Source organism: Toxorhynchites rutilus, chromosome 3, assembly GCF_029784135.1.
Source record: "Toxorhynchites rutilus septentrionalis strain SRP chromosome 3, ASM2978413v1, whole genome shotgun sequence".
Classification (NCBI taxonomy): Eukaryota; Metazoa; Arthropoda; class Insecta; order Diptera; family Culicidae; genus Toxorhynchites; species Toxorhynchites rutilus.
This window is the reverse complement of record NC_073746.1, coordinates 234,055,473-234,080,456: the sequence shown is the minus strand read 5'-3', so window position 1 is coordinate 234,080,456 and position 24,984 is coordinate 234,055,473. Positions and strand designations below refer to the sequence as shown.

At 40.1% G+C, this 24,984-nt stretch overlaps 1 protein-coding gene across 1 annotated transcript; it reads right to left on the bottom strand.

The window, feature by feature from the left end:
* Positions 1-10,794: 10,794 nt before the first annotated feature.
* On the bottom strand, positions 10,795-13,188 carry LOC129774035 (uncharacterized). The gene has a single exon (XM_055777732.1). The coding sequence runs from the start codon at positions 13,186-13,188 to the stop codon at positions 10,795-10,797; it is 2,394 nt and encodes a 797-aa protein (XP_055633707.1).
* Between the last annotated feature and the right edge of the window lie 11,796 nt (positions 13,189-24,984).

The window sequence follows — 24,984 nt, the reverse complement described above, 5'->3', positions numbered from 1 at the left end:
CGAGAAACTAGATACTACGGCACGGGTTTACCAGGGATGCCAGGCGACTTTTCAAATGTCCATCAAATAGTCAGAAACAGCAATCAGGTCCGAATTTGTCAAATGATTGGTCCAAAATCGACTTCTTTATTGGCAGTTTTCATCTTAGGTTTTCAGTTGAATGTATCATCACACAATTTTATAGCAAAACAAACGCTGATCGTGTTTAAAAATACATACTTTGTGCTGAATTTCTTTGAACTGAAGGTACTATCCGAAAAAGCAGAAAGAGAAAAGGATTCGGGCCAGGAATTAGATGCAAAGAAAAGGAGCAACAAATACAATATTGAAGGAACTCTACGATGAGGATCCCCGTGATTACAGAGCAGTGTTGATAATAACACCTGAACAAGTGAAAAAACTGTTGGATTTAATTGCTCCACGAATACAACGCCAAGATACAGTCATGAGGGATGCTGTACCTGCAAGAGTTAAATTAGAAATGACATTGATGTGCCTTTGTTTTGGAATATCGTTGGGATGGTTGTCGATATTTTTTAGAATCTCGAAAACATCCATAGCTCAGATAATTCCGAAAGGATGTGATGTTATAAATGGTAGTCTAAAAGATTTTTTTTTTAATTTTATTTATTTTGTGAAATGAAAATGACAGTCGATTTGCAGGTGCAATAAATACGCTTCAAAAATTTTAATAATGAATGAAAATGTACTTTTTTAAATCGAATATGTATTCTGTTTCTTAGAACAATACTTTTTTTTGTAAGTTGTGATCTGATAATGATTCTATATTAGAGATTCTCAAGAAAACTATCTCAAAAAGAAAGCGTGCCCCGCCAGCGTGCAAAACGAAATAACAATTATTTCGTTTAGAAACTATGAGGGTTTTATTTGTTTTTCCAATAATTTTCAAGTCTATAAATATCTTCACATATTTTCAAATATCTTAAAAATAGAGACATTTCATTACATTTGGCATCACTGATTCGAACGCTAAATTCTGTTTTTGACGTTGTGAAGCATGCAAGTGCGAGTAAATTCAAAAAACTTTGAAGTAGCTCGCACGCCGGATCACACATGACAATAACTGGCATGATGTGTTCACACGGTGTGAGTAGCTGCACTGCAGTAACTGACTAGACCGACTCGTATGCTTACTCGCACCGTCTGAACCCGGCTTTAAGGCCCATTTATACGTTGCTAGTAGCTGACTTGACAATGAGCAGCTACTGACCCGGTGGACTCGCTTGACAATTGGTTGACTCGCCTTGTCCGTTCACACAGTGTGAGCTGCTGGCGAGAAACTAGATACTACGGCACGGGTTTACCAGGGATGCCAGGCGACTTTTCAAATGTCCATCAAACAGTCAGAAACAGCAATCAGGTCCGAATTTGTCAAATGATTGGTCCAAAATCGACTTCTTTATTGGCAGTTTTCATCTTAGGTTTTCAGTTGAATGTATCATCACACAATTTTATAGCAAAACAAACGCTGATCGTGTTTAAAAATACATACTTTGTGCTGAATTTCTTTGAACTGAAGGTACTATCCGAAAAAGCAGAAAGAGAAAAGGATTCGGGCCAGGAATTAGATGCAAAGGAGCAACAAATACAATATTGAAGGAACTCTACGATGAGGATCCCCGAGATTACAGAGCAGTGTTGATAATAACACCTGAACAAGTGAAAAAACTGTTGGATTTAATTGCTCCACGAATACAACGCCAAGATACAGTCATGAGGGATGCTGTACCTGCAAGAGTTAAATTAGAAATGACATTGATGTGCCTTTGTTTTGGAATATCGTTGGGATTGTTGTCGATATTTTTTAGAATCTCGAAAACATCCATAGCTCAGATAATTCCGAAAGGATGTGATGTTATAAATGGTAGTCTAAAAGATTTTTTTTTAAATTTTATTTATTTTGTGAAATGAAAATGATAGTCGATTTGCAGGTGCAATAAATACGCTTCAAAATTTTTAATAATGAATGAAAATGTACTTTTTTAAATCGAATATGTATTCTGTTTCTTAGAACAATACTTTTTTTTGTAAGTTGTGATCTGATAATGATTCTATATTAGAGATTCTCAAGAAAACTATCTCAAAAAGAAAGCGTGCCCCGCCAGCGTGCAAAACGAAATAACAATTATTTCGTTTAGAAACTATGAGGGTTTTATTTGTTTTTCCAATAATTTTCAAGTCTATAAATATCTTCACATATTTTCAAATATCTTAAAAATAGAGACATTTCATTACATTTGGCATCACTGATTCGAACGCTAAATTCTGTTTTTGACGTTGTGAAGCATGCAAGTGCGAGTAAATTCAAAAAACTTTGAAGTAGCTCGCACGCCGGATCACACATGACAATAACTGGCATGATGTGTTCACACGGTGTGAGTAGCTGCACTGCAGTAACTGACTAGACCGACTCGTATGCTTACTCGCACCGTCTGAACCCGGCTTTAGGATATACTTCTAGGCACTTAAGGTACTCATGCACTGCACAGATAAAATTTGATCAACGTGTACTGGTCAAATATATTCGACGCAAAACACGACGAGCAAATATTTAGTACTTGTTTGCTTAAACTTTTTTAGACCAATTTGTTAAACCATGTACTGATGTACGTTAAATATTTCAGTATTTTTTTTTTGTATTTTTGATGTTTGGCAGTGTTTGTCACTGTTGATAATTGTGAATTGGCAAACAAAGTGGCACGTAAATAAAACTGCCAACAGGAAAGCCAGATCTTTTTTATTGTAATTTTTATTAATTCCCCCTATAATGAACAAGACGTATTGAAAAAAATATGAGCAACACAGATCAATCTGTGCAACTGACATTGATGCCCGAATGTAAACATTAATCAATGCTTCGCCGGTAAATATTAAAATCGTTTTGTTTTCGAATTTCGCTACAGAAACTGTGCATGGTAAATGTTTTGGGAAGAACGTCGGTATCGCAATGGATAATGATCGTAATGGATCGAAGTAACAAACGTCCAGATTGCTAATCGGCATTTTTCCAAGTCGCTTGTCGGTGTGCAGCAACAGTTGGCACAGTTTTCCAACTATTGTACGGTGGATAAACCATCCAAATTATGGAGGAAGGCAATTTGGAAGTACTGATTTTAATTTCACACTGCAATCCAAAATAAGGGCAAACAATGAAAAGCCTACACACCCATGAAGGAAAAAATGATGATCAACAAAGCCTGGGAGCATTTGGAGAAATCTGAGAGGAGCTGATCCAACAGGAGAAGCTCGAATAACTGGCTGCTCGTTTCAACCGCGAGGCAACCATGAGAGAAAACTGGCCTTCGGAATATCAACTGGCTGAGTGGAAGCAGCCGTCAAGAAGCGTAATGTGCGATTCACATAGCACGTTACGGAAAAGAACGTCTACGTTCCGTCAACGTCTCCACCAATTCACACATGCAGTCAATGCTTCCACCAGCACCGTCACGTCAAATGCCAAACGAATTAATTTTATTCATGGTGTCGCCACCTACAACAATTTTAAATTGCAATGCCCTCTTTCAAATCAGCATGCCTAGAATCAGTTCTAAATTTTGAAAAATTCAATGAGAATCATTGAATTTAATTATTTAGATGCTTAAACCCCGTAGTCCGACCCTTATGCAACAATAATAATAAATAGAATAATTCTTTCAATGATTCTTTCATGATTTTCACTCCGAAATTTGGAGCTAAGAGATATGTTGGCATAAAAAGTACAGAAAGTTACTTATAAAGCGATATGCTGAGGCACCACTCAGTGTCGCATTGTAGTCGGTTTTGACCAGTAATTGGACATTTGCGACTGGTGGCGACTTTCAATGTGGGGCGATAATTTGTGCCCCGAACTCAATGTTTACAAAAATGTCCAACTAGAGGTAAAAATGTCTAATTAAACGTGTTGCATCATAGATCTGTTCAATTAGCTTAATGTCGATGTAGATGTAAATTACTGTACAACAAAATCAAAACAAAAGCCGAGACACAAAGCCCAGACAATAACCAAACGAGCCGTCCGTCTCCGTCAATTATTCTTTTCTACAAACCCTGCCGGTCCTTTTCGTTGAACGTATGCTGACGGGTCGTTACGTTGCTGGTGTATGTGAATGTTTTCATGAGAATCGCATGGTAGAATCATTGACGTATCGTGACGTGACGGGACGTGAACGTGACGTGTATGTTGTATGTGAATCGCACTTAAGACTATCGAGACCGACATTTTTGCCTACGAAGAACGTGTTCAGGCTGTGGTGGCCGTCTGGAATGAGCTGGAAGTTGAACGTTACCAAGATATGGAGGGAATTACAGCTTGCAAAGAAAATGTGTTGCGACTTTGGAACAAGTTACTGAAGTTACTGCGCATTAGAAGAATGCGACTGGAGTACTCCATTCAGTTGCAGTAGACTTTCCAAGAAATGATCATCTTCTTGGACTCGATGGAGGAAATAAAGCAGCGGGTGTACACGACGTTATAGATGGATAGTTTAATGATTTCTGTATTAATAAAACATAGTTTTTATGTTGAATCATTTTTTTTTCGTGTTTGCATCTCTTTTTTAGTCCTTCTATGGGTCATACGCGATTTTCGTTATTCGCGGTGAGTTTGCCTAACTATTCCGCTGATAATCGGAATTCTACTGTAGCTTGAATTAACACATTATGTTTTTTTCATCTGTAATTTTCCCAGATTCTTCTCATTCTCCAAATTTTATAGCGGAGTGTGAAGAAACACACAACTTAGACTGAAGTGCATTCGCTAGCGCAAAGAATGCCCGAGTTCAACGTTAAAAAATTCCTAAGACGTTGTTAATTTTTATTCACTCTCTCACTTGTCAGTTTACTTTGAGGTTTTGATTTGTATCGTGAAAAGTACCATATCTTGCTATTTAAAGTACAGTAATTTACATCCAATGCGACATTTTTCTAATTGGACAGACCTGTAATGCTTTCATTTATGATTCCTACAATTTCAGAAGTTTATAAATTTTAATTGCAATCGCAAATAAGACTAACAAAAATTAAATGTCCACAAATCTGGCAACTCAGTTTGGAAGTCCGTGAGGTAAAACGTCAACATCATGCATCCAAATGAAATTTCACGATATTTATGCCCGAAAAATCCGAAATCCGAATTTCTGCGTTGTCGGCCATTTTCAGCTGTCATTATGCTCTCAATTGTCATCATATTATCAATAAAGTTGACCGTGAAGGTCCGTTTAACCCATGTTCGAATTTGAACATAGTTTTCACTTTGTCAAACATCTGTCAACTGATTGTTTAGGTTTTGTTTTAGAAGGTTTGTTTTGACAAAGCGTGTATTCGCGATGACAAAGGAATAGTGTCGACTTTCAATTAGGGACAATAGTTTGGGTCCCAATCTCGTTAGTGTAATACCGGTAATACGTATCAGATTAGAAGACACGAAGCCAGTTTTCAAATGTAAAAATTTGAATGAAAATTTTTACATCATGTTATTTAATTACTTAAAACACTTTTTTCCGACTTTTATTTAACCCCTTGTCTATACATTTCCAACATTGTTACTGAAACTTTTTATTATAATATAAAGTTGTCTGCAAAAATAATTTTCGTACAAAATTTTTTTCACCACCTGCAAAAAAAAGTGTTCTTCAAGTGTACTGTTTTATTCATACGAAATCAGCTAAACATCCATTTTCGAAAAGTAAATACTTAGTTGTTAATTTTATTCATACCAAACGTAATAAAAACTTAATCTCACTCACGACTGCTTGACTGAAGTAAAGTAAAGCTGAATTTCGTTTTTATTCATATGACCTCATGTGTCGAGATTCCACAGGCAGGGTATCGATCTTGTTATATCTGATATCGAGTAATACCAGCCTGAGCACTGCGAGATCTCGGGATCAGCCAAATAATCCATTCACTGAAAAAATTGCTTTCGTTCGTTTAAATAGGATCATACACAAATCATTTCCCCCAGCTGCATTCTTTTGTTGTTACGTGCTGCAAATCACGACACAAAATAGAACGAGACAATTCTGCATCGGTTCGCACTTCGATACACCGACACGCAAGCAAAACCATCATATACGCTTTCGGTGCAGAAAGTTTATTTTCTTCTTTGCCTCTAACATATGCATATCGACCTCTCCATGCATCATGAAACAGCAGGATCGTACGGACTACGCGAAGCGAATTGTTCATATTCAGCTAATATAGCAGATCCTGATTTTTAAGTCTCATAGAGTGCAACGTATTATTTAGCTCGATAGAGGCTAAGGGAAGGGTAGACGGATCATATTTTCCATTTTTAACGCCGCTATCCTTTGAAATATGTTTATTCATATAGAACGCATAGTTTTACTAGCAACACCGCTCTCTTTTCCCATTCGTTGCTCTCCGCAAATGGTGACCGAATGATGACGTAATTTTTCTTGTTTATTGCTTTGTACTTGTCTGTGCAGTGGGTTTCGCTATAGTCGAGCGGGACGATATATGCAGTTTAAACTTGTATGCAGGCTTCGAAAATGGTTTGCGATATTTGATACAGCTCGAATGTGCAAACAACAGTCTTCGTTCCTCTCTTGGTTTAATCATTTAGTGTAACACAAGTGATTACTGTCATTCATACAAGTATCTGAATGATCCTCTCATATTTGGTTATATGTTCGGGAGAGGTTTCTTGCATGACACATTGTGTATCATTCGATTTTGATCGAAATCCAAACACTGCTCGGGACAGATAGACGAGGTGATTGTTGCGCAGAGTGAGTAGTTGTAGCTTATGTAGTTTATGCAAATAAGCACACCAATAATATGATCTAGTACGACTGTAAATCAAAAATACGTCGAATGGCTCGTTCGAGAACAATGATGGGATTTGCGTACGTTTCCTATTCGTTCGAAAACCAGAATAAGGGTGAATAATTGCTATAGCAAAACTGTACCAAAACGCGAACGACTTTCTCGAAATTATCGAGCACAATATGATATAATATAAAAACATTTTATTTCAGCGACGCAAATTTTTATTTGCTTTTTTTTTTTTTATTTTTGAAAAAGACTGTTTGAATCGTTTCGCTTTCAACTTTTTTTTTTGGTTGATATGCATATCTCACCGAAATATTACCCTCAACATAAAAATATGAAATTCGAACTTTATTTGATAAATAATCGAACGATCCTGTCGGCGATCGATACACGCCGACCTTACGACGCGAGTTGGGTTGCCGGTCAGTATTCGACGTTCTGCTGAACAGACCGTCCAAGACTTAACCAGAAGTTAGACAATGAAAATCCCGCGTAACGAGAACTCCAATGATAACTTCCTTGCAAGGGAGAGGTTTGGTTAGAACCGTCCTGCAGTACAGGCCAATTCTAATTCCAAGTTTGTTTGTAAGTTTCTATGTTCCACTTGCAGCACAAGTGAAACAGAGTAACTCAGGATTTGTAGCGAAGTGAAAGATGCAACTTAGTAAACTTCCTCACGCCGGAGGAAAACCTTTTTCGGATGTAGAGGACCCGAACGTACTACTTGAATATTCTTTGGATACTTTATTGATACTGATTATTTACATGCTTTGTGGGTTCTTAAATACTAAGATAATGGATTGTCAGCAATTTTGATGCCCCTTGCTTCCCAGTGTGAAAGGAGTTACAATTTCATTCAATAATATTTTGCCACCCGGGAAGCAAAGGGCGTTCAAATTCGGTATCCCTTTCGAATCGGGAATATGTGTCCATGCTATACTTTTTATACAATATGTTCTCTTCCAGTCGCTGGTTAGGTTAAACCGCGACGAAATCTAATTGCTGATCCTAGCACAACTGACCTATATCCATACTCGCGAACGCGTGCGCGTAATGAATCAGCTCTTTGTAATCTGATCCCCCGCTCGGTCAGTGGCACGGCAGCGCGCTCATATTGTCGCTTTACAGCTGGTGGAAGGAAAATTGAACGAACGCTAACAGCTGATTTCAGGTAGCGGCGACATACCGGCCCACCGTAATTCTGCTCGACAGAATTACGATAAATTTGTCAATTGTGCTAGGAACAGTTTTTTGTTATTTGTTCATATTATACTATCTGCTTCGTTAGTCATCATGATCCTGGGTATTGGTCTTGGTGGTGGTCTTCTCTCGCTTCTTCTGGGGGTCGTCTCACGGGAGATAGCTATCGGGCCATCTGTTGTGTGTTCCTTTACTCGGCCGATGAAGTAGTATGCCACTATTGCGGCCGATATCGTGGTACAGATGATTGTGATTATCACTATGATCAAACCATGGTGGTTTGAATTTGTGTTGATAGTAGGTGATTCTTCTTCTTCAGTTAGATCTTGTTTGGTGAGTGGTTTGTCTCCTTGGTTCCATATCATGTGTAAAGTGTCGGTTTTGGTTCGATGATACAATTTTGTTGTATTACTTTCTTCTTGTATGGTTGCATATGTTACGCCTTTCTTTGATTGTATCTCGCAATCCGTGTTTAGTTTCACTAAAGCCGCGTAATAACTGGGAGTTATCGTTTTGTCACAGTGTATTCTTATGCTGTTTGGATTGTGTGTGTAGTAGATAAATTGAGGCCAGAGGTATTATTTCCATATAATCGTATGGTAGTTGTTCGAGTTTACATTGTTCCTTTGTATGAATTTTAAGAAGTGCCGCTGTGATGCAATCTGGTTCAGTTTTGATGGTGTGTTGATCGGAAATGTAATGGCTCTTGTTGAAGCGTTCTCTATCTGGTGCTGGGTAGAAGAACTTCTGCGTATGACTCATTGCGATGAAGTTATGATCGGAAACGATGATGGTTCGGTTTGCTGGCGAGGGTACTGGTATGATTCTGAATAATTCGTATATTTCGCTGCTTATTATAACTGTTTGCATAGTAATATGGAGATGTCCATTTGTTTCTTCTAAGCCGAATTGTGTGCCGAGGGGATCGTTTAAAATTTCATATCCATTCGGCAGTTGGTTACTTATTTCCTTCATAATTTTCTCTGTCTCCGTATAGTTGAATGGGTGCGATTGGATAGCCTTGTATTTGTTTACCGTATTCTCCATGAACTGGTTGGCCAGCAGTATAGACTCGGTTAATCGGCGTACTGTATCTTCAGCTGCCTGTGTTGTATATTTTCCTTTCAGCCCTTGGATTTTCAGGTTCATATTTTGTATTTTGTTATTGATGTAGTCATTTAGCTGATGATTTTTGGCGTGCATTTTGATAATTTTGTCCGATATTTCATGCATCTCTAAATTTTGGCGATTTTTGATTGCGTCGATTTCTTCTTCCATATTGTCTCCGCCGAATAGAATATCTTTAAGAAAACCGAATATTCCTTTGCTTCTTTTATGTCTCTTGAGGGCCAACAATTCTTGCGTGGTTACCATTTTCTGTTGTTCCATAGAAGTTTTCATTTCTAATATGGAGTCATCGCGAACCGTTTGTCTGAATTTCGTCAGAGCATTGGTTATATTTTCATAAATTCTGTTAATTGTGGTTAGGTCCTCCATCGGCGAAAGATTTGTATCGACGTTTGTGTACCAGATGCCTCGTTTTAACATGTAGGATCCATCATGGTCAAAAAGTATGCCTGGATCGTTTATTGGGTTGATGGTTATCGTATTACTTGGTTGAATTGCGGAGAGGAGTGCAGTCGCTGTTAGGAATTTTGCCAGTATGTTAGGTTTGGATTTTCTTATCGGCTTTTTTGGTTTAGCCTTAGGTATCCGACTAGCTAGCTCCTTTACTTTGTCGAGATCAATTTTTTGCCTTTTTGCCCAATGTTGGAAGTTGTCTTGGCCGATCTCTTGCATTCGTTTAATTCTCTTAGGCTCATCGGGCAGTGTTGTTCGGTTGATATGTCCTGTGAAGACGGTTGTACTCGGCGTCTTCACATCGAGTTTTGCAAGTTTAACGGCCGGCCTAACTAATTGGTTCTTTCCGAATTTAACTGTCACCGATCGCACTTGTCCGCTTGATGATGGATTTGTTTCGGTGATTATTCCCTTGTGGAATTTTCCTTTAATTTGTTCGTCGGCCATTACAACTATGTCATCCTTTTGTAGAGGTTCCATTGGTTTTCTCCATTTTTCGCGTTTCATTAGCTTTGGTAAATATTCTGTGGTCCAACGTTCCCAGAAGTTTTGTGTGGCATGCTGAACTTTGAGCCAGTGACTCCTGCTCGCTTCTGCTTTATTAACGTCACTTAATGATGGGTACGGTGTATCAGCAGCACCCATTAGGAAATGATTGGGGGTCAGCGGTTCGTTGTCGTCCACGTTTAGCGGTATATGTGTTAATGGGCGACTGTTTAACAGGTACTCTATTTCCGTGAGTGCAAGCCTCAATTCACTTTCATTGGGTTTTGAATTTCCCCATAGTTTTTGCTTGAGCAGTTTTTTGGTTTCTTGAACCATTCTCTCCCAAGCACCGCCAAAATGTGGTGCTGAGGGTGGGATGAAATGCCATTCAATCCCTTTGCTTGCGGTTCTTATTTCCAATGCCTTGAAGAGGTTGCTCGCTCCTTGCATATTTGTGCCGTTGTCGCTGTAAATAGCTTTTATTTGGCCACGTCTGTATTGTAGAGTGAGGATGCATCGAATAAGAGCGTCTGTGGTAAGATCGTCTGCTAGTTCTAGGTGTACAGCTCTGGTAGCCATGCAAGTAAATAATGCGCCCCAACGTTTTTCTGTTGACCGGCGGACTGTAATTTCCATGGGGCCGAAGTAATCGATTCCAGTGTGAATGAAGGCCTTCGTTGAAGGGCTAGTCCTGCATTCGGGTAGTAATTCCATTTAAGGTGCTTGCGGGGTGAATTTTTGGTTTTTACACCACTGACATTTCGCGAATGCGCGTTTAACTGCACTGCGGGTGTTTACTATCCAGAAGTTTAGTCTGATCGCTGCAATTACTGCTTCCAATTGGCGATGGAGGAATCTCTCGTGGTGATCCTTCGTAATGAGGTCGGTCACGTGGTGCTTATTTGGAATTATTATTGGGTGTCGGACTGCGTATGGTAGTGATCTTGCTTTGTCCAATCTACCGGTAGTTCTTATTACCCCATCACTGTCAAGTGTTGGTTCTAGTTCAGCTATGGAGCTGTTCACTTCAACCCTTCCGTTGTTTTCTAGCGTGATTAAATCTTGTGGATATGATTCTCTTTGTGTTTGTTTTATGATCAATATTTCGGCATTTCTGTAGTCGCTGACCGTTACAAAGTTTCGGTATGGTTTTCCTCGCACTTTCGATTGGAGTTTTCGGACGTAGAAGATCCAATATCCTACGGCTTTCCGCAACTTCTGCCAGTTTGAACACCAATTTAGCTGCAATTTTACATCGGGTATTTGGTCTATCTTGAATATTTTCACCTCTTCCGTGGTTGTTGTTGGCTTTACTTTTTCTTCGGTACTACGTTCGTCTATCGTCGTTACTTTCACGCCAAATTCTTCCGTAGAGAAGAATTTTTGAATTTCTTCTCTTAGAGATTCTGTCTCCATTTGAATACACGTGAAGATTGAGTCTGTTTCCAATTTGTCGTTCCCGTGTATGGTCCATCCCAGTGGTGTTTTAGCCGCTACTGAAACTTCTTTGCTGACACGCTGATTCGTTGGTGTCAATAATAAGGGATGATCTAGCCCAATTAACAAGGTCGGTTTAGCGTTTTGATACCCGTGGATTGGAAGTCCTCTTAGATGACGATATTTTTCCTTTAATTCATCGTAATCCAGTGTTTGTCTCGGCAAGGAGAGTTTTCTGATTGTGCGGACGTTTCTCATCGAATGGGTTATATTATTAGTACCTTTGATACCAAACGACACCAGCTGACTCTCTGGGTCAGAATATTCCGATTCGTTGGTCCACAACATTTTAAGGGGTGAGGATGGTCCATGTAACTCAAGTTCCTCAGCTGCATCTTTTAGAATCAAACTGTTCGAGGAACCGTGGTCGAGAAAGGCGAAAGTATCGAGGGATTTCCCTCTTGCTGATAATGTTACTGGAATAACTTGGAAGTATATTTTGTTCTTCCTCACGGCATGCAGGTTTGTCCTTTCCTCTTCCACTTCGATGTCCTTTGACGTTGATGGTGTTCCTTCTTGTCTTGTGTTTTTGGCTGATGTTTCCCTTTCGGCTGGATTCTGAACCTTCTTAGCTTTCGGTTCTTCCTTCAAAGTAGATCGTTCATGCAGCAACGTGTGATGTCGACGTTTACATCCCGCCACTGCACATGTTCGGGTGGACTTGCAGTCCTTACTTTGATGGTTTTTACCAAGACAGTTGAAACATAACCGTTTATCTTGGACTATTTGCTGTTTCTTCTTGCTATCGAGCTTTTTGAAAGCTTCACACATGTTTATCCTATGCTGTTGGGAGCAGTGGGAGCAATTTTGCTTGATGCCTTCATTGTGGACATTCGTTCTGCCTTGATTTTCGTTTCTCAGCAAAGGTTTTTCATAATTCACTCTTTGGGCCAAAAGTAGCGTCGCCTTTCTTTGTTGTGGCACCAAAAAGTTGTACAGATCTTCCAATGTTAATCTGATTGGTTCTTGCCCTTCCATGGGCATAAGACAGTTAGTTTCTTTATCGGCCCACTGCTCTCTGATGTTCAAGGGAAGCTTTTCTACTATTTCTGCCAGATGGAGTGGGTTGTTGAGGTATGATCTTTGGTTTATCATCCTCATGTTGCACACTAAATTCCCTAGTGTGACCACAAACTCGATCATTGTTTGTGGGTTTTCCATTCTTGGGTTCCTCAACCTGGTTAAGTCTGCCCACAGTTCGTTGTATATCGCCATTGGTTGGCCGTATATACTTGATAGTGTTTCGATGATCTGCCTTTCGTTGCCAGGGTCCATCATTAGGGCGCTGACGTATGATTTTGGCCTTTTTCCTAATTGAGCCATCAGACGGCTCACGTTGTCAGCATCGCTGAAGTTTCCTGTTTGTTTGCTTTCGTCATACAAACGTTTGAAGTTCGGCCACTCCTTGTATGACCCATGAAACATGGGTAAAGATGTTGCTGCTTGTTTCCGCAGCAAGTTGGTTAACTCTGTCGGTAGGGTTACCGACGTTGGGGCTAACGTGCCCGCTGGTACCTCTGTTTTTGTCCTGGATCCTCCAGATCCCAGGCTCGATACCAGATCCTGCATTGCCTTTTGGTAGGCTTCGTCCCTCTTCTTTTGACTCTCCATTTGAGACTCAAATTGGCGACGAATTATCTAGAGCGGATCTGCTACTGTTGGTTGCTCCGTTGGACGACTGCGTTGCTTCGCCTTTAAATCTTCGATCTCCTTTCTCAGTTGCTGGAGCTCGTTGATCTCTTTGACGCATTGCGGACAGTTCCATGCTTCCCTCTTGGAGGGCTTAAGTTCCAGTCCCACACAAGTGATGTGGAACCAGTGTTTACACTTGGAGCACTCGGCCATAGTCCGGTCCGAAGTGTCCTCTGCCGTACACAAACGGCAGTGTCCATTTGGATTGTTCACGTATTCCGTCATGCTTCTTCGGATTACGTGGTTCTGTTCTTTCACTTCGCGTTAACGAGACTGTTACCGGTCCCGGAGTATCTTCACTTTAGTGATTCGGTTTACGAGTTTTAACTTCGCGTCGCGTTTTAATTCGAACGAGTCCTCTCTGGAGCCACCATATGTCGGCGATCGATACACGCCGACCTTACGACGCGAGTTGGGTTGCCGGTCAGTATTCGACGTTCTGCTGAACAGACCGTCCAAGACTTAACCAGAAGTTAGACAATGAAAATCCCGCGTAACGAGAACTCCAATGATAACTTCCTTGCAAGGGAGAGGTTTGGTTAGAACCGTCCTGCAGTACAGGCCAATTCTAATTCCAAGTTTGTTTGTAAGTTTCTATGGTCCACTTGCAGCACAAGTGAAACAGAGTAACTCAGGATTTGTAGCGAAGTAAAAGATGCAACTTAGTAAACTTCCTCACGCCGGAGGAAAACCTTTTTCGGATGTAGAGGACCCGAACGTACTACTTGAATATTCTTTGGATACTTTATTGATAATGATTATTTACATGCTTTGTGGGTTCTTAAATACTAAGATAATGGATTGTCAGCAATTTTGATGCCCCTTGCTTCCCAGTGTGAAAGGAGTTACAATTTCATTCAATAATATTTTGCCACCCGGGAAGCAAAGGGCGTTCAAATTCGGTATCCCTTTCGAATCGGGAATATGTGTCCATGCTATACTTTTTATACAGTATGTTCTCTTCCAGTCGCTGGTTAGGTTAAACCGCGACGAAATCTAATTGCTGATCCTAGCACAACTGACCTATATCCATACTCGCGAACGCGTGCGCGTAATGAATCAGCTCTTTGTAATCTGATCCCCCGCTCGGTCAGTGGCACGGCAGCGCGCTCATATTGTCGCTTTACAGCTGGTGGAAGGAAAATTGAACGAACGCTAACAGCTGATTTCAGCTAGCGGCGACAGATCCAATTTAAGAACCACCGCATGCTGAAATATTGCGTTTTTTTTATGAAAACGACAACACCGACTTCTTATTTTTGTTATTTCATGGTGCTATCGTTTGCTTCCATTCGTTAATTTGATGACTATTTACCTTGCAGCAGCATTCAACTATCACTCGTTCGCTCGCCTCCATCTTAGGCGGCGGTGACACTGGATGCAGAAAAGTGGTCGTACGAATTGTATGCAATAGTAAAAGTAAACAACCACATTGAGTTCTATTGGTGTGGTTACATTGCTTCCTCCTTGCTTCGTTCGAATTCGTCAGCTTCTATCGAACAAAATTGTTTGTTTCCATTCGTACAATCAAATTTTCGTGCGTACTCCGATCCATCTGTATGCACAGTTCAGCCAGCGGTCGTTCTGAGCTGTATATACAGTTCCGCCAGTGGTCATCGTATGCAGTTCGTTCTGAACTGGTTCTGAACTGCATACACAGTTCATCGTTCACCGCACTCAGTTCGTTCTGAACTGAACTGTATACACAGTTCGGCCAGCGGTCTTCGTACACAGTTCGTTCTGACCTGGGTAAGGCTAAGGTTACTTTGGATAGGAGTACGCACGAAAATTTGATTGTACGAATAGAAACAAACAATTTTGTTCGATAGAAACAGACGAATTCGAACGAAGCAAGGGGGAAGCAATGTAACCACACCAATACAACTCAATGTGGTTGTTTACTTTCACTATTGCATACAATTCGTACGATTCGTACTTCTCTGCATCCAGTGTCACCGCCGCCTAAGCAGTTCATGTGAACTGTTGCCCAGTTGTTAGCCCGCCATGCACCGAATCCCCTTATCGGAGTTGTCGGAGTTAGAATGGTCCAAGATGCTGTGCGTGAAGCAATAGGAAACTGTTTATAGCACATAGATAGAGACAGATGAAAAACTGAAGAATAATCGAATGAAGGAGGAGATAAAAAGTATTTGAATTATAGAAGAAAAGGGTCTATACAGTGCATTGAGCAGGAAACTATAGTTGGTTGAGATCTTAAAGCGAAAGGAAGTTAAACTACAGTTGAATCAAAAGGACTAAAGTTATAGGGAGTAGAAACTATAATAGGAAATTGAAAAAGAAATAAAATTTAAATTAGAATTAGTGGAAAGGTGAATTTATTAGTTTTTTGGAAAATATTTACTGAAATTTACTATTTTAGGAGCTAAACGATTTGAATTAGTTGAGCTAGAAATTTTTTTGATTTTCGAGTTACTATACCAAAAAATGTAAGTGACATTCTATTTGTACTGAATCGATTTATTTAAAATAAAACTATTTACAGTTTTGAGCTGTTACAAACAAAACTGCTGCGAAAATTATAGACCGGAAATCCAAACATTTCTCAAAAAATTTTTGTGGACATCAGAGGATTAGAAAAATGAGTTCAGCGAGCAGAAACGTCGACCAGAAGAAGAAAAAAGGGAAAACTCCAATGTTGTCTCAGGCGTGTGCAACATCAGCGTGCGTAGGTTGTTCTCAACCTGAATCAGCAGAAGATATGGTGCAGTGAGACAGCTGTGATGCATGGTGGCATTACACTTGTGCCAAGGTTGATGCTTCGATAAAAGATAAAACGTGGAGATGCATAAAATGTGAAGATAAATGTAACAGATCCAAGAGTGGTAAATCGGATACATCTAGCGCGCGGAAAGTGAGAGTACAGTTGGAATTGCAACGGTTAGAAGAGGAAAAAGCTCTTGCAGATAAAATGCATCGAGAGAAAGAAGAACAAGAAAAGGTGTCGAGGGAAGAAAAAAAAGCCATTGAGGAAGATTATGTGAGGCGGAAGTATCAGTTGTTAGGAGAAACCATAGTCGATGACGATAAGAGTGAAAGGAGTCGTACTAGCGCGCAAAGCAGTAGAAGCAAGGTAAAAGAGTGGATTGATCGACAGAGTCAGGTGTTGAATACCGGTTCAGGGAATAAATTAACCCCAACGGCAACTTCGACTGCTAATCCGACAATCATCAAGGAGTTTGTTTCTACGAATATTAGCACAAGTGCGATTCGTAAATCTAAAGTCGTATCGCTCAATGAGAAGCATGGTATAACTACAAATTCTGGTAATAAGGTCATACCATCCTTGACCCAAGAGAAAACTGTTAATTGGGGGACAGGTATAGAAGCAATAGAATCCCAACACGTACATCAAGTGCAGTATGTACATAATGAACCTACATTCAATAATAATTACATGCAAAATTCTGGTCCTGTACACGACAACAGTATGTGTGAATCGATAATGTTTCCCAGACAAGAGGGGAATCAACAAGCGTACGTAATACCAGATCAAATTGAAAATAATGCGGGTCCAACTTCGCGACAATTGTCCGTTCGTCATGTGATTCCAAAAGAATTGCCCATTTTTGCTGGCAATCCGATAGATTGGCCTATGTTCATTAGTGCTTATAAGAATTCAACATCTATGTGTGATTTAGCGATGGAGAAAATTTGATGAGACTACAACGTTGTCTCAAAGGCAATGCTTTAGAAGCGGTCAGGTCCCATTTGCTCATGCCAGAATCGGTCCCGATCGTGCTTTCAACATTGACAACACTCTATGGACGTCCTGAATTGATTGTACAAGTACTCCTCGCAAAAGTAAAATCTATTCCAGCACCGAAGGCTGACAAGCTAGAAACTTTGGTTAGCTTCGGGCTCGTCGTGCAAAATCTTTGTGCACATCTCAAAGCGGCACAATAAGAGGCACAGCTTAACAATCCGAGTTTACTGCATGAACTGGTGAATAAACTTCCAGCAAGTATAAAATTAGATTGGGCACTATACAAACGTAATTGTTCTGTAACTAATCTGGGTACATTCGGTGAATATATGTCCACTCTCGCGACGGCTGCTGGCGATGTAACATATCCTGAAGTGTGGGATACACCTAGGCAAATTTATCCTGAAAAGCACAAACCTAGGAATTTCATTAACACACACTCTGATGATTCAACTGAAAGAGAGAGAAACGCATATAAAACATTTAAAATCCAAGCAACAGACAAAATGAATTCGTGTCTAATTTGTGATAAGCCTGGTCATAAAGCTAAACAATGTTGGGAGCTAAAAAAAATGAGTGTCGATGATCGATGGAAAACTGTGGCGCGACACAAACTGTGCAAGCGTTGCATAATCCCACATGGTAAGTGGCCATGTCGCGCAACATATTTATGTGGTATAGACGGATGCGAAGCTCGTCAGCACCAACTTCTACATCCTGGAAAATCCGAATCGGTTGGAGCGCACCAGCATATACAACATTCGGCATTATTTAAAGTGATTCCAATTACACTCCATAACGGAAAAGTCTCGATTGAAACATTTGCGTTTCTCGATGATGGATCATCCGTGACACTATTAGAAGCACGCATAGCAAAGAAATTAAATATAAATGGTGATGCAGATCCACTCTGCTTGAAATGGACTGCAAATGTTTCCAGAAATGAGGCTAATTCTCGAAGAGTTAACATTGAGATTTCTGGTGCCAATAATGGACCTCGTCATATATTAACGAATGTGCGAACTGTTGAAACATTACAATTACCCAGTCAATCATTGAACTATGAGAAAATGGTAGAACATTTCCCATATCTAAGCGGATTACCGGTGAAAAGTTATGAATCTGCAATCCCCAGGATTTTAATCGGCTTGGACAATTTAAAATTGACTTTGGCACTGAAAAGTCGCGAACGTCGTTCGAATGAACCAGTCGCAACTAAAACTCGTTTGGGCTGGACAATATACGGTAAAATCGGAAGTAACGCCACTACGCATACATCGCTTCATATATGTGAGTGTTCTGGAGATGACACGTTGCATAAGCTGGTGGAGGATTTCATCAAAATGGAAAATTTGGCAGCTGATAGCACTTTCAAACCCGAATCAGAATCCGATCAGCGTGCTCTACAAATACTGCAAGCTACTACCACTCGTCTCAATAATGGTCGGTTTGAAACAGGACTTCTGTGGAAGCATGATACAGTGAAGTTCCCGAACAGCTACCCGATGGCCGTACGCAGATTGGAATGCCTAGAACGAAAATTAAAATTATTGCCAGAAATAAAGAAGAATCTACAAAATCAAATAATCGATTACCAGCTTAAAGGATATGCGCACAAAGCCGATAGAATTGAGCTCAACCGGTCCGATCCGGAAAGAATATGGTATCTACCAATTGGATTCGTACTTAATAGTCGTAAACCAGGAAAAGTCCGGGTCATTTGGGATGCAGCTGCTAAAGTGAATGGAATTTCCTTAAACTCCATGCTGCTGAAAGGACCCGATTTGTTAACGCCTCTCCCCGCTGTTCTCAGTCAGTACCGTCAACGTCAATACGCAATAACAGGTGACATACGGGAGATCAGGTCAGGTCTTGTATTATAGAGACTTTAAACTTTTGCAGTTCATTCGTCTCTAGCCTTGAGAAAGGCCCTTTGAAAACTCTACTCTATTCTACTCCAGCGCTACCACCTCTCACCTCCACTCGATCCCTCGCCGTCCAGCTCGTCCAGCAACGATGTTGTCCAGTCGGTGTCCACACAAAGAATGAACAACATACGGGAGATGTTTCACCGCATTTTTATACGTGCGGCTGATCGACAATCCCAACGCTTCCTATGGCGGGAAAACGAGAATGAAGAACCAGATACGTACATAATGGACGTTGCCACTTTCGGATCCACGTGTTCACCATGCGCAGCACAATATGTTAAAAACATCAACGGAAAGGAGTACGAGAAAGAGTATCCTGATGCTACGGCTGCGATAATCAACAACCACTATGTGGACGACTTCTTATATAGTAGCGATACAGAAGCAGAATTAATAGAGCTTGCCTTAGATGTAAAAACAGTACATGCTAAAGCAGGATTTGAAATCAGGAATTGGATGTCTAACAGTAAACACGTTCTCACACGGGTCGGGGATCAGAATTCCGACAAATGCTAAATATTTAGTTTCAACGAATCAGGCGGCTCAGAGCGAGTTCTTGGAATAAAATGGTTACCGGAACACGATGCATTTTCTTTCAACATCGAATTTCAAAGTGAACTTCAACCGATTGCTTCGGGAGAAATAGTACCGACAAAGCGACAAGTATTGAAAATCGTGATGAGTTTGTTTGACCCTCTTGGCATAATTTCCGCATTCTTGAGTCATGGGAAAATATTGATTCAAGAAATCTGGAGAACAGGAATAGGCTGGGATAATACCTTGCCAAACGAAATTGTCGACAAATGGTACCAATGGATCGCAGTCATCGGAAAATTACGTGCGGTGACAATTCCACGGTGCTATTTTCCAAATTACGAAAAAGAAAGCTACGATACGTTGCAGCTTCATATATTCGTAGATGCAAGCGAAAGTGCATACTGTGCCGTTGCATACTTCCGAATAATGGATCGAGGGAATCCACGATGTGCCCTTGTATCATCAAAGGCCAAAGTGGCACCACTAAAACAACTATCCGTGCCGCGATTAGAACTACAGGCAGCTGTTTTGGGTACTCGCATGGCTAAAGCAATTGCCGAAAATCATACGCTCCGAATTCAAAAACGATTCATGTGGACTGACTCGACCACTGTATTAGATTGGCTGAGATCAGATTCCAGAAAATACCGTCAATATGTGGCATTCAGAATTGGGGAAATTTTATCCAAATCCAGCATCGAAGAATGGAGATGGGTACCAACCAAACTCAACGTGGCAGACGAAGCCACAAAATGGGGAAAAGGCCCCTCATTCGATTCGAAAAGCAGATGGTATAAAGGGCCAGACTTCTTATACAGCAACGAAGATCACTGGCCTCAACGAGAACGATCGGCGACAGACACAAACGAGGAACTTCGTACTTCATACATTCATCATACTTCAGAAAAAGTACCATTAATTGATTTTCACCGGTTTTCAAAATGGGAGCGATTAGTGAGATCGATTGCATATGTGCACCACTTTATAAATATCACTCGTTCAGGTTGGAAATCCGCTACACCGTTATCAAATGAACAATTTCGGCAAGCAGAATCAACACTCTGGAAACAGGCACAGCAGTTCGAATATTACGAAGAATTACAAACGTTGCAGAAAAATCAACAGCAAGAAGCCCCCAACAAAAAATCAGTCGATCGTACAAGTCCCCTGGCGAAGCTCTCTCCGTTCATCGATGAACAAGGCGTCCTACGAATGGAAACGAGATTAGTTTATGCACAATGTATAACATACGACGCTAAATGTCCGATTGTCCGACATCATCCAGTAACTAGGCTTCTTATAGACTGGTTTCACAGAAAATTTCTTCATTCAAATGGCGAAACAATAGTGAATGAGATAAGGCAGAAGTTCCACATCTCACAATTGCGAACAGCTGTGAAGAAAATCAGCAATGAATGTGCCTGGTGTCGAGTCTATAAGGCTGCACCACAGACACCTAGAATGGCTCCACTACCACTGGAGAGATTGTCACCATATGTAAGACCGTTCACATACCTTGGGATTGACTACTGCGGCCCATTCCTAGTGAAGATAGGAAGGAGCCAGGTAAAACGCTGGATTGCTTTATTTACGTGCCTAACTGTTCGTGCAGTGCACCTTGAAATTGCACATAGTCTTTCCACTGAGTCGTGCAAAATGACAATACGCCGTTTCATCGCTAGAAGAGGTTCACCGTTAGATATTTTCACCGATAATGGTACAAATTTTGTTGGAGCCAATAAGGATCTCGTCAAGCAAATCTCCGGACTTAACGTAGAACTGGCCGCCACTTTTACAAACGCCAACACCAAATGGCACTTCAACCCTCCTTCGGCTCCGCACATGGGAGGCTCATGAGAACGGCTCGTCCGATCAGTCAAAACATCGTTGAGTACGCTCTGCTTCCGCAAGACGTTGGATGATGAGTCGTTTCTGACGTTCATTGCCGAGGCGGAGTCCATTATAAATTGCCGTCCGCTCACATATGTCCCTATGGACAACGAAGATCAGGAATCGATCACGCCAAACCACTTCCTAATGCTGAGCTCCAAAGGTGTTGTTCAACCAATGCAAAAAACGTCTGACATGAAAACAAACTTGATGGCTAACTGGAAGATAATACAACACCTGTTGGATCAATTCTGGAGCAGATGGATCAAGGAGTACTTACCAACAATAACCCGTCGTACTAAATGGTTAGCAGACACTAAACCGTTGGTATTAAATGATCTCGTAATGATCGTGGATGAAAGTAAACGAAATAGCTGGGTACGAGGAAAAGTCGTAAAAACACTTGCAGGTCGTGATGGAAGGATACGTCAAGCAGATGTCCAAACAATGAAAGGTATGATGCGAAGGCCAGTTTCAAAGCTTGCGGTATTGGACGTGCTAAACTGTGGTAAAGCCGAATAAATGGGGCATTACGGGTCGGGGAATGTTAGCCCGCCATGCACCGAATCCCCTTATCGGAGTTGTCGGAGTTAGAATGGTCCAAGATGCTGCGCGTGAAGCAATAGGAAACTGTTTATAGCACATAGATAGAGACAGATGAAAAACTGAAGAATAATCGAATGAAGGAGGAGATAAAAAGTATTTGAATTATAGAAGAAAAGGGTCTATACAGTGCATTGAGCAGGAAACTATAGTTGGTTGAGATCTTAAAGCGAAAGGAAGTTAAACTACAGTTGAATCAAAAGGACTAAAGTTATAGGGAGTAGAAACTATAATAGGAAATTGAAAAAGAAATAAAATTTAAATTAGAATTAGTGGAAAGGTGAATTTATTAGTTTTTTGGAAAATATTTACTGAAATTTACTATTTTAGGAGCTAAACGATTTGAATTAGTTGAGCTAGAAATTTGTTTGATTTTCGAGTTACTATACCAAAAAATGTAAGTGACATTCTATTTGTACTGAATCGATTTATTTAAAATAAAACTATTTACAGTTTTGAGCTGTTACAAACAAAACTGCTGCGAAAATTATAGACCGGAAATCCAAACACCAGTAAAAAAGGACGACCGTTCGTTCACTCTGTTTCGTGAACTAGTTCTTTTGAACAGTTCATGAACGGTTTGCCCATCTCTAGTCTTAGGCGGCGGTGACACTGGATGCAGAAAAGTGGTTGTACGAATTGTATTCAATAGTGAAAGTAAACAACAACATTGAGTTGTATTGGGGTGGTTTCATTGCTTCCCCTTTGCTTCGTTCGAATTCGCCAGCTTCTATCGATCAAAATTGTTTGTTTCTCTTCGTACAATCAAATTTTCGTGCGTACTCCGAGCCAATGCCACCTTACCCTTATTGTTTCGGGCTTTCACATGTATTTTCCATTTCATCCGCCTTGATGGCATTAAGCTTCGTATTACGAAATGGGGAAGTAGGCATGACATTATGGGTTTGCAGAAGAAATGAACACACTTTTAAAACAAAAAATATGAATGAAAATTATTTTTCCTAAAAAATTATAATGGTAAGTTTTGGTCAGAATATATGAAAATTTATAGAAAATAGTTTAAATCAGGGTCAGAACAACGTACTTCTAGTAGGTAAATAACGCAAAGAAACAATTTTCATACACATTTTAGCAATTTAGCAAAACTGCCTTATGCGTCGTGCACAAATTACGTAACGGTAAAAATGCGGTTTTTGGTCCCCCTCCCCCCTATGTAACAATAAGTAAAGCAAGACAAACCCCATCCCCAATTTTAGCAATTTAGCAAAACTGCCTTATGCGTCGTGCACAAATTACGTAACGGTAAAAATGCGGTTTTTGGACCCCCTCCCCCCTATGTAACAATAAGTAAAGCAAGACAAACCCCATCCCCCTCATGTTACGTAACGCAAAATCAAAGTCGTTTGAAAAATTTTCATATCATTTCAGATTTTATTAAATAATGAAAATATCAACGTAGAAAATCCGGAATCAAAGTTTATTCGAATTAAATTTGACAAGTTCATAGAATTTTTAACAAACAGAGAAAGAAAATCAATGCTTACATCTGTTAGGATTGGTACTTTCAAGCCATCTAGTGTTTGGCTGAGAGGAACAGGAGTTGGTATAAATTAATGTTGATTTATACAAAAATAACTGTTTTTTGTTGTTTGTTTTCAGAAGTTCGAGACTGAATCGACCATCGAGATTTGTCACTGCTCAACAAAAGGGTCGCTTTCTTAGGAATTTAAAAAATCAAATTTAAAGAATAGGGAGAAATAGTCCTAATCCGACCAATGGTCTTGAACCGACCTCTTCTTGGATCTCGGAAATAGCGCCACCAACCGAACTGCTAGCAGTGTCAAATGAAACTGAGGATTTTAACGTATGATGGCCATTTTCTTGAACACTTTATTCCAGCGATTTGGTGACATTCCGTGTTATCAATGCTTAAAAAAGGGAAAGATAGATTTTTAACCAGAACTGAGAATGAGTTAGATGTTCTTTCAGACGATGAAACATTACAATACTAAACTATTTCGATTGCTTATGGTCTGCTCTTCAAGACAAGTTATATAGATTGAATTTACCTGATGCTTGGAGTAAACGGCAAATCGTTAATTGAAAAAAGTTGTGGTGGTCCTGAACCAGCCCTCTGTGTTTGCTTTGTAGTTATTTAACATGTTCCCTCATGTGTTTAACATCAACGGAATGCATTTGCTATTTAAGGGGTCTGATCAGGGCCATTTTCCCCTATATATATTTGAAATTCATGCACGTATGATTTTGGATGCTGTCTGTCGTTTTACTGATGGGTCCTGTTTCAGATCAACTCATCTGCGCTGTATTCGCATTGAGATGCCTAATCTTGTATGCGGGTATGTGTGCGGGACAGAATAACAGATATGATCGGGAATGGTCAGATTGAGCCATATTTGGTTTCCATCAGGACTAAACAACTTTGTATAAATTCCAACAGTGACCACTCCTTGTTTCTACGCAGCGGTTCCTGTCTTTTGACTACTTGCAAAGAGTGCTGGGAGTGCTCACGTGACGAGGAAAATCATTCGGCTAAATAACCTACAAATTCCACTTCCTCAATTTAGGAGTTTTCGGGCTTAATATATTAGGCTTTAACGAGATATCCATCGATTGCTAGGTTGTTCCACAGATCATCTAACGATTTCGCTGCACACTCAAAATGTTTTGCTTCCAGTTTCGGATTGTTTTGAGTTTTTCATCTAAGTGAGATCCATAATCATCATGCGAAAGCGTTAATCCTTCTATCTTCTAGAAATAATAGCCTTCCAACAACGTTCAACTCGGTTGAAAGCCATGCGTTCTGGACCATTTGTAAAAAAAAGAATATTGCATCAAGATTCAATTCATCAAAATGATGAAAATATATATCTATGACCTTTTTAAAACGAGGGTTGTCATCTGGTCCTCCATCCACATTAATAAATCTTCGATATCGAATAATTCCGAATATAGGGAGCTCGCCACCTTTTTTTAAAATCGAACCCATGAATTTGAAGAACAGTGCCTTCCTGAACAAACTACAACGTACGTTGGATCACTGATTCAGAA